Source organism: Nematolebias whitei, chromosome 2, assembly GCF_014905685.2.
Source record: "Nematolebias whitei isolate Nwh7 chromosome 2, NemWhi1, whole genome shotgun sequence".
Classification (NCBI taxonomy): Eukaryota; Metazoa; Chordata; class Actinopteri; order Cyprinodontiformes; family Rivulidae; genus Nematolebias; species Nematolebias whitei.
In genome coordinates, this window is record NC_056499.1 from 40,458,705 (window position 1) to 40,469,456 (window position 10,752).

At 39.6% G+C, this 10,752-nt stretch overlaps 1 protein-coding gene across 1 annotated transcript in view; it reads left to right on the plus strand.

Moving 5' to 3' along the window:
- The window catches only part of nr1h3 (nuclear receptor subfamily 1, group H, member 3), an 18,364-nt gene that overhangs the window by 345 nt on the left and 7,267 nt on the right, over positions 1–10,752 (plus strand). Inside the window, exons 2-6 of the mRNA XM_037697683.1 lie at positions 1,972–2,054; positions 3,400–3,627; positions 8,462–8,728; positions 8,875–9,080; positions 9,180–9,359. Coding sequence (XP_037553611.1) covers positions 2,012–2,054; positions 3,400–3,627; positions 8,462–8,728; positions 8,875–9,080; positions 9,180–9,359 — 924 coding nt within the window. The 5' untranslated portion in view covers positions 1,972–2,011. The remainder of the gene's footprint in view (positions 1–1,971; positions 2,055–3,399; positions 3,628–8,461; positions 8,729–8,874; positions 9,081–9,179; positions 9,360–10,752) is intronic.

A 10,752-nucleotide genomic window follows, 5' to 3' on the forward strand; every position in this document is an offset into this window, starting at 1 on the left:
ATATACATATATATATATATATATATATATATATATATATGGTTCATTTTTAAAATGTTCACCAGTTTAGTGCAGCTATAGTCATTAACACATAAACACAACTTCCATTAGTTCAAATCTTCTCTATAATAAAACATTACTTTCATCATTAGTTTTCTCTTCTACAGTTGGGCTCAGTAACATCTACTCTGGACTTTAAAGTTTATCAGTGGGGGCTTTTCATTAAGTTACACCGTCTGTGTACAGTGGAAGTATTTGCTTCACTGAACTGGTTTATTTATGGACTTTTCTTAAAACTTCCTAAAGATTAAATCTAAACGTTATGTATTTAATGTTCCTGCTTTAATTGGGAATATAAGAAATGCTTTTGTGGTCCTTATTATCACAGTCTGTGTAGGTCTTACTGGGCCCTTATATTAATGGCAGAACTATCTTCACATCCCTTTGGTATTTTGTGAACATGCAGGGAGGAGGGCTTTGTTCCTATAAAATTATAACCATAAATAAATAAATCAGGAACTGGGCAGAAAGTCCGGGTTAGAGGCTCACTGCCTCGACTTTTGGTCGACTGTTGCTGTTGTAGTTTCTGATAAATTCACCCTCTGCGTAGAGATTAACCAAGAAGTAAAACAAAAGACATTTCATATTGTCATGTTTGAACAGGATGGATATGATTTAATATAAGATGACCGAAATGTCACTTCAGTAAGTTTTTAGTTTGTAAACGTTATTTAAAAAAATAATTAAGCATGTATGGACTGTTTTAGTGTCTGTGTGAGATTCTTAAATGATCCAGTATCGTTTCATTTACATGTCTATACATTGTTCACAAAAACATTCTTCAGTTATGCATCACTCATAAGAGTTAATTTAGGTAAGTGGACTTAATACAGCTAGCTGTTAGTTATGATGCGTCAGATAATGTGTCGCATATGTTCTGGTTGTTTTTAGTGTATTCAAGCAAAAAGTGAGATTTATTTTTTACAGTTTTCAAACGGCTTGTCTCCGGAGTGATTTTCCACCCGCAGGCTGGTTAAGAATAGCCAAGAACTGTGCTGGTGAGACTGCTGAATCAGTTTCCTGAAATGGATCCCCCCTGCAGCACATGACAGACTTTCATTTCTGCATTCACGTCCACTTGGTTTTGTTTTACACACTCAAGTATTCTGTGTTCGTCTGAATACGCCTCTAATCTTTCTAAGAACTTACTGATGCTGTGCAACATTGTTCTGATGCTGAGTCTGATGGAGGCTTGGCACTCCTGCCCTGTTTGTTGCAGTATGTTCAGTTATAATCTCATGTTGTCATAGAGTGCTGTGAATGTGTGTATTCTGTTTGCAGAATATCTCACAAGCTACTAAACAGATTGTAGTGACATTTTCAGCAAATAATCTATGGATTTGCCTCTACTGAACTAAACTCTTTACAGAAGTGATTGAGTTTTGGAGTCAATGTGGTTCTTGGTGCCCACCACCACTAGTCAGCTTTAACAAGAAGGCAAACGACTCAAAGTTTTTATTACAGCTAACCTTTGGTGTGCTTGTGAGAGGCATTCTCAACGCACAGTCCAAGGGCTAACAGATCAAACTAAATATTTCGTAAATACTTGAGAATCCACGAAGGCAAGCGATGTGCATTCCTTTAAGGAATGCTGAAGCAGACAAAGGTGAATATCATGATCTGTGTGTATTGTCCGTCCATCTTTTCGTTGAAGATCTTGTGCGTCTTGTTGACTGACGGTATGCATGACAAGGAAGCACACTGACTGAACGAGACGGTTTTCAAAAGTTAAACCTGTGATCAAACAGGACCCAGGCTGACCCACACACCTCTACAGTCTTTAGAATCCATTTCTGTCATCTATGGAAAACCTGACTTGGCTAGATATTTCTGGTGGTGTTTTTCATGTTTTTAATCATCTGTGTACAATATAATCCCATCATGGTAACTGATAATATTTTCATTCCACAGGAGCACGTTGATTTCGTAATGACAAGCTTCTGTGCAGAAGATGTCCACATTGCCTGTGACTGATATCCCAGATGTTGGTCATGGTGAGAAGAATATATATTTATCTATATTTATGTGTGTGTATGTATGTGTAAATATGTGCATGTGTAAAGTACTTCTTTAAAAAGTCTTCAGTTGATCCAAAACGTTGCTGCCAGAGTCTTAAGTGGAGTTGATAGAAGAGATCATCTCTCTGCAGTTTTAGCTTCTCTCCACTGGTTCCCTGTCAAGTCCTGAATTGAATTCCTAATCTTACTCTTAATCTACAAAGCTCTCAACAACCTAGCTCCATCTTATATTAATTCAAATTCAATTCAAAAATACTTTATTAATCCCAGAGGGAAATTAATTGTTGTTGTAACTCATCATCCTGGTTTCATTTAAGAGTTGTTCTAGATGCTGATGGCTGTGGGCAGGAAGGATCTCTTGTAGCGATCTGTCCTACAACGGATTTGAAGAAGCCTCTGACTGAAGACACTTTGTTGTTGTATGACAGTCTGAAAAAAATGTCTGACAGATCTTATTGTTCTGTATTTTCCTAACAGAGCACATTGCTCTCAGATTGAAGGTTTACTTGTGGTTCCTAGAGTTTCCAAAAGCAGAATGGGAGGCAGATCTTTTAGTTATTATCACTTTTGTGGAACCAACTTCCAGTTTCTGTCCATGAGGCTGACACATTGTCCAGTTTTAAGACTGGACTAAAGACTTTCCTTTTCGATAAATCCTACAGTTAGGGTTGGCTTGTTTATGCTGCTATAGGCTTAGACTACTGGAAGACAAATTGATCTAATTTCCTTAAATGAATTGTTAAAATTAATAGTTGTCATTTACTATTATTTCTATCTTAACATGTGATTCTCAACCTGCCATTGTGTATCTGTTCCTCTCAAACCCAGCTGGTTGAAACAGATGGGACACTTGTCCTGAGCCTGGTTCTGCTAAAGGTTTCTTCCTCATGAGGGAGTTTTTCCTTTCCACTGTCGCCTTCATGTTTGCTCAAGATGAAAGTTCAGTGATGAAGTTAAACTCAAAGCGTCTGCTCCTCAGATAAATAATGTTAAATTATTATTTTTATACATGAATGTTTCTGTTCAGTGCCCTGAGACGACTTCTGTTGTGACTTGGAACTATAGAAATAAACTGAATTGAATTGTTTGTGTATATGTATATGCATATACGTGATGTGTATTTAAAAGCCTCTATAAAAAAGTATTTTTAATGTAGAATTCAGCATTTTCAAAGTAGGTATCTGTTCTTTGTATTATTGTATCAGTTTGTAAATGTTTGTCAGATGTTTACTCAGGACACCTGTTATAACAGATAAGGGGAGTGAGAGCAGCGCTGAACAATGAGTCTTTGTTTTGAGTCCGTTTGTTTCTCCTTGTTCAGATGAGAGTAAGGTGTTCAACGGGGCCTCTGAGCTGCAGCTGGACCGCATGGTTCAGGAGAGCAGTGGAGGCACCACAATGAAGCCTGATGGCCTGCTGTCACTGACCGACCTCTCCCAGCCAGATGACTTCCCCGTCCCCCCACATACTGAGATGGGCAGCCCTCTGCCGGTGGAGCCGAACGGCATCAAGCAGGATCCAACAGCAGCTGATGCATCAAGCAGTATAGGTGAGAGAAAAGTACTACAAGTATTTCTGTGTATTTTCCGTATGTTAACCCCTAGCTATACAGTATGGAGGAGCATGTGGTAAAAACATCCCTGCACCCCTGTGTTTCTTGCTCAGATCAGTGATGGCTGTCTTTACAATACAACTGGAGTGACAACTTCTGCTGACAAGATTGACCTGTTTTTTTTTTTTTTTTGGGTTGTTTTGTTAATTTTATTTTAGTGTGTACATGTTAAATGTGTCACAGTCTCAGACATGTCTCTGCCATTTGGCCACATTTGTCTTGCTCATCCTGATCCATCTGTAGCTGTTTTGTGTCCTGTTTTATTTTCACACATCCACTGCACAGCAGGAGGCTCTCTGCAGGATGTGTGCTCTTTCACAACTGGAAACATGGAAACAATCAGCAGTCGTGTCTGGGTTGAGCTCAGAAAAGGCGGGACATTGTCCAAAAAGTGTGTCTCAGCAACGGCTGTGTTTTTGTCTATAGCAGGTCAAGGCTGGTTGTTTGGAAACCTTTAGGTTACGGTCATAACCCCGGCTTTCTGAATAGCAGGAGTGAGTGTCTCACATTGGGTACTCCCTCGATGTGACATCATCAGCTCCTATTACAATACACCAGCCAGGATTGGCTGGAAATAAGCCGGTCAGTGTCAAGGAGGGGGCCCTCCCTCTATGTATAGGGCTGATGCTGCACTGACAGCTTATTCAAAAATGTTCACCTCTTCCTCACATCGTCAGATAAAGGAGGGTGACTTGGTGAGACACTCACTCATGCTTCTCAGAGAACCGAGGTTACAACAGTAACCTAAAATTCTCTTTCATAGTATTCATTGCATGTCTCACATTAGGAACATAAATATACTAATTCTTGTAAGATGACTCCCATAGTGTGAATTTCACCTGTGGCCCACGCTTAGTAGAGACAAGTGCCAGTAAAAGGGCTGTTTTCAGTGCTGTTACCTTTAATTCCACCTGATCCAGAGGATCAGCAGATTTCACGGTGTGCGCCAGCTGTTCAGTGCACTGATTTTTCAATTCTCCTGTGCACTAGGTGCTACAGTAAGTACTGAATGAGCCAATGATGCTGTGGCATCAAGTTTGTAAAATCTTGCAGACGTGTGAGAGGATGTCCAGCTTGCTGCTGCACACATTTCCTGCAGGACCCATGAAGAGCTTAAACTCCTAGTAGATTGGGCACGCAGGCCCTCTGCAGGCTGCAGTGCTTTTGAATTGTACGCTAAAGCCACTGTTTTGTTTACTGGCTTCCCAATATTTTTCTTAGCCAAATTATTTCTTCTCTTCCTAACACTTCCTGTCCACGTAGATGCATAAAGCTCGTACTGGGCAGAGGTAGTGTAACCTCTTTGCTCCTCAGAAGGGAGAGGAGATTGGATTGAAAGCTGCAAACTCAATTGGAGTAGGATCCTAACACTTTAGGCTCAAAAGCAGTTTGGGAGCAAGCTCACCAAGAGAACTTAGTGCAAGGCGGGTGTATTGATAACTGATTATCATCTGATCAGCTGATTTGATGGACCCAGTGGTTGCTGAAACAACGGGAGTATTGCTACTCTTGGGAACAGCCTACATATGTCGAGATGCGTGTTTAGCTTTTGTTGGTTTGTTTGTTTTTTTTTAATATTTCTACTTTCTCAGCTGTATTGCTACTGATGCATAAATACCCTGTGGTGCTGTGCTGACCAAAAAGCACCCAGCGACCGAGGGTGCACATGCGTCTATGGACAGTTCAGCTCTGAGAGAGTACCTTGAGAGAGCTGGTGGGAACTTTTTTCGAGAAGACATTTTTTAATAGTCTGTCAGTGTAGCAACATCCCTGGACATAAGGGGAGGGACCCTGCCCTCCTCGACACCGACTGGCTTATTTCCAGCCAATCCTGGCTGGTGTAATATAATTGTAGCTTCTGATGGCGTTCCCAAAATGTGAGACATAAAACGAATACTATGAAAAATAAATGTTTAAAATTATTATTCATCGGTTCGCTTGCTGTGGCAACCCCCTGCAGAAGGGAACAGCCGAAAGAAACTTACTGGTACTTATTAGCTACTGTTTGTTGTGTTTTTTAAAGTCTGGCTCAAAAGCTGCAGTGATATATTCAGAAAAATATGGGCAAATATGAGAAGTAAATTATTTACAAAAAAAGTTAATAGTTGTTTGGATTGCCAAGTAGGGGTGGATGTGTTGCAATGATGTTGCTAATCGAGCTCATTCACAAACACAGCACACAGTTAGATGTCACTTCAAACATGCAGCGGTTCAGAAGATTTTTCAACTTTCTGTTTTGTCACCAAACTCTGGTTACGTTCACACTGCAGGTATAAATGCTCAATTCTGATTTTTTGCTCAGAGCCAATGTTTTTGTGTTGTTGTTCACATAATTTACCTCCACAACCTCCATCAGACTGCAGTGTGAACAGTTTCTGACCCTGAAGTGACCCGCATCCCCAGACCAAGGCGTGACGTCACGTGCAGCATGCTGTGTTTACAGAAGTAAACATGGATGCTACACCTGTTAGCATGTATAATTTCTGAAGTTACTGTAAATCGAAGCCAACTCGTTTATCATCTGACATGCTTGTTTTGGACGGTGCTTACTTTTAATTTTGAAACTTCATCGCAGAATTGAATTTCTGGAACTGGAGCGGTACTGAATGTAGAAACAAACATTAATAGTGAAATTATCCAACACCATGTTTGAACTAATAGGTCTAATAATACTGGTAATAATAAGTTGGTGTAAATTCTCAGTCATCTAGGACATGGAAAAACTTGAACAGTAAAAACAAAAGCTTGGATGCAGAAGTAAAAGCAGCATAGTTCATGCCACTAATGAAACACCAGCTTTACAACAAAACAAGGTCTAGAATTTTTTTAAGGAATGCTTATCACTTGCCAACTTTTATATTTTAAATAATCAGTTTAAAATATATAATTGCATTAAACTTTAAATCATCATCCGTAACATGGACTGGGGTGTAGTCATCTGCATAGCTTTGGCAACCATCTTCACTTGGGGTTGGGGCTGTGCGATATGGACCAAAATTAATATCTCGATATTTTTAAGATAAAGCTCAATATACTATCTTTTTTTTCTTTCCATAAAGTAATAACAAAAATATATTTATGAGTCAAAACTTTGTCCCATTTGTCACACAAGCACATTTATTAGCAAACAGTTGTAACTGTACAAAATAAATGTCTAAAAAATAAACTATTTACATATATTAAATAATAATCCTCTTCAGTTGGCCACCTTCATGACGTTGGCGTGTGTGAAGCAGCAGGTGAGGGGCTGTGTTTGTATTCAGTGAGGGAGAAGGAGGGGCTCTGTGAAGTTGGTGCAGACGAGAGAAAAAGAACACACGGATTTTCAAGTCTACAAATACTGGATGGTTGCGATAGAGCCATTGTAACCATCATGAATAGAAAAACTCAATACATCAGGTACATTCGATACGTCGCCCAGCCCTACTTGGGGTGACTCCAGAATGTAATCCTGTGTAGATAAACATCCAGTGATAACTTTCTGAGTTTATTTAAAGTCTGTACATACAGGGCTTCAAGATGTGCATATTTTAACAACATGGGAGATAAATGAACAAGCACACAAATAACAATGTTATTGCCCTTTGCCTCCGGCTGCAGGTGATTAAATACATGGGCACTTTTTGCTGTGGCAACTTACTATGTTACTAATAACATTTTACATATTTAGGTGTATTTGTAGTGTCACCAAAGCAATAGAAAATATGTACACAAGACTGCAGAAACCATTATCAGCACACTCATTTGTTCATCAGGTATTGCACAAACGTCATACTTGCGTCAAAACCTTTGGATGTTCCTAATTGCAACTGCAGACACGAATGATTTTCAGTATTTGCAGATATTTTCCAGTCCATTCATTAAGTGACGTTACAGATGACTTCTTAATTACACATCTGAAAGATCACTGCATCCGACAGTACAGTACATGAGCGTGTTTTCTGGAACATTTATGTTGTGTGCACTGATGAGGAGCTGCAACTTCACTCATTTCTGCTGATAGTTTGTCCACACTTGCTGATATTTTAAATGCATTGAGATACTTGTGATTATAAGAAACATAGTTAAGAACATCTCCCATTCTTGATGTTCTTTAAAAAAAATCATATTTCCTCACCTTCCTGTCTACATTTTGTCTTGCGTCTTCTTAGATGTTCTCCAGGACTCCTTTCTTTAAACTTCAAGTTGTGCAAAGCCCTGTAGTTACTGCATCTTCAGAACTCCCTTCAGCAAATTCATCCAATTTAAAGTTTGAATTTGAGCAGGAACTGGATCTTGCAGCCAAATATTGATGCACTTGTTTGAAAATGTTGAATGACTATGGAGTTGACTGTGTAAACTCCTAAGAGAGGATTTTGCTCATGCGTCTTTTCAGAAATTCTCAAATTGAGTGTGTAAAGGGTGAGAATGAATGTTTAAAATCCTACAAAGCTCAGTCAGGTCATATGGACTTTTTTTTTTTTTTTGACGTTTTGTCCTTCATCCAAAGGACTTCATCAGTTCGAGGAGCTGTAAATCATTTAAACAATCCACTCATTTTATTTTTCAAGTTTTTCACATGTTTGAGATGAGACTGATGAAACAGTTCTTCTTTTAATGAAATAAAAGTACTTGTTTCAGGAGTATTACATTTTTTGGCTTTTTCCCCTCAAAAATAAAAATTACTGTAAAAAATGGACTACACTGAATGTTTTGTAACGTTACAGCTGTTCAAGCTCTGTTATTAGTCATCAAGTTTATAAAAGTTTTTTTTTTTTTTTTTTTTCTGCAGATGGTCAGCCATTGAAGAGGAAAAAGGGGCCCGCCCCAAAGATGATGGGCAACGAGGTGTGTAGCGTGTGCGGTGACAAGGCCTCGGGTTTCCACTACAACGTGTTGAGTTGTGAAGGCTGCAAGGGCTTCTTTCGACGCAGCATCATTAAAAGTGCACAGTACTCGTGCAAGAACAATGGTCGCTGTGAAATGGACATGTACATGCGCCGCAAGTGCCAGCAGTGCCGCCTGCGCAAGTGTCGGGAGGCAGGCATGCTGGGGCAGTGTGAGTTTCTGCGTACTGAATGAATCCAAAATGGAGAAAACTTGCACTGTGTTTTTAGAGCTTCTTGGAAAACTGTGATAAACATCAAACCTTTGACACACAGGTTGAGCTTCAGTCATGATGTATGCATCCCATATGCCCTTCAGGTGTGCTTTCCGAGGAACAAATCCGACTAAAAAAGTTCAAAAAGCAGCAGGAAGAGGAAACGGCCCACACATCTACAGTAGTCACGCCCACCCCTCCACAAGAAGTGGCCACGCTTGAGCCACACCAGCAGGAGATGATTGAGAAGCTGGTAGCCATGCAGAAGCAGTGCAACAAGAGGTCTTTCCTTGATCGACCAAAAGTGACGGTAAAAGAAAAGTTTCTCCATGCAGTTTGTCCTCAAATGTTGACGCTGTTTGAAACCCTTAGGTCAGTCCTATCTGATGGCTACTAAATTTTTTTACAGCCGTGGCCACAGAATCAGGACCCGCAGAATCGAGAAGTGCGTCAGCAACGTTTCGCTCACTTCACAGAGCTCGCAATCATGTCCGTTCAGGAGATTGTGGATTTTGCCAAGCAGCTACCTGGTTTCCTAGAACTAACACGAGAAGACCAGATTGCCCTGCTGAAAACGTCTACCATTGAGGTTTGTTGATGATTTACTGTTTGTTTAGATAAATAAATAAATCGGCGTTTCCCCGAGATTAATGGCTTTGTCGTACTTTACTAATGCTAGGTCGATGAAGATTCTCAATCATCCAGGACATGGTAAATCCAAAAAAAGTTTAAGAACAAAACAACTGGACTTTATTTGTAACTGACGTTACGCTTCTCATCCGAGGAGCTTTCTCAATTCAAAGAACACGGAGTGTGGGATACAAGTTATAAAGCAGAGGTGTTATGTAAGCTTGCATAATGCAGATTGACACATGCAGATTGACCTCTCACTCTTCACAATAGAGGATCGTTAGTCTTAGTTAATCCCACACAAGACACGGTCCTTAGCAGCTAACAAGACGACTAACGCTTTAACCGTCTTGTTCCACAGCTGAGACTGGGACCGTGTCTAGCGATAGATAAACTGCTGATTTATTACTGTTGCCACCTCTCTCTGTTTCTCTGATAAGGTACAGCACGACTAAATGAGTTCTGACCTGTGGTTTGTTTTAAGCAAGCAGGCTGAAAAACCACTCGGAGCTGCAGCTTCACGGTTCTGAGTGGAGGCTCACTTTACAGCAGTTCACACAGGCTAACTGACGTGAAGGCGGCACAGCTGGACTGTACTTATACAGCTCCTTTCTATCTTATCAAGACACTCAAAACTCTTTACTCCACAATCTGTGTCCTCATTTACCCATTCATGCACTCTACTAGAGCTCTACAAATAATAAAGCTTTAGATCACATTCATACGCTCTTAGATCTCTACAAAGATTAATCAGTGCTTTATCACATTCATGCACTGATGGGACACACAGAGGCAATGAGGGGTTCAGTGTCTGGCCCAGGGACACTTCAGCATGTGACTGCTGGTGGAATTGAACCCACAACTTTCCCATTGGAGGATGACTGCTCTAGTCTCTCAGCCACAGCTGCCCCCAGCTGAAGAGGATTATTATTTAATATATAAATAAATGTATAAAAATAAACTAATATATGTAAATAGTTTATTTTTAGACATTTGTTTTGTAGAGTTACAGCTGTTTGTTAATTCATGTACCTGTGTGACAACTGGGACAAAGCTTTGACTCAGAAATACATTTTTGTTATTACTTTATGGAAAGAAAAATACCGAAATATATATAGTATATCGCGATTTATCAAAAAATATTGAGATACTAATTTTGGTCCATATCGCCCAGCTCTATATGTACAGTAGTCTGTCGTTTATCACGGGGGATCCGTACCCTGAAGCCCTGCGATAAGTGAAAATCCACAAAGTAGGAATAGTAGTACAAGTAGTAAGTAGTAGTTTATTTTAGTGTGTGTGTGTGTATATATATATATATATATATATATATATATATATATATATATATA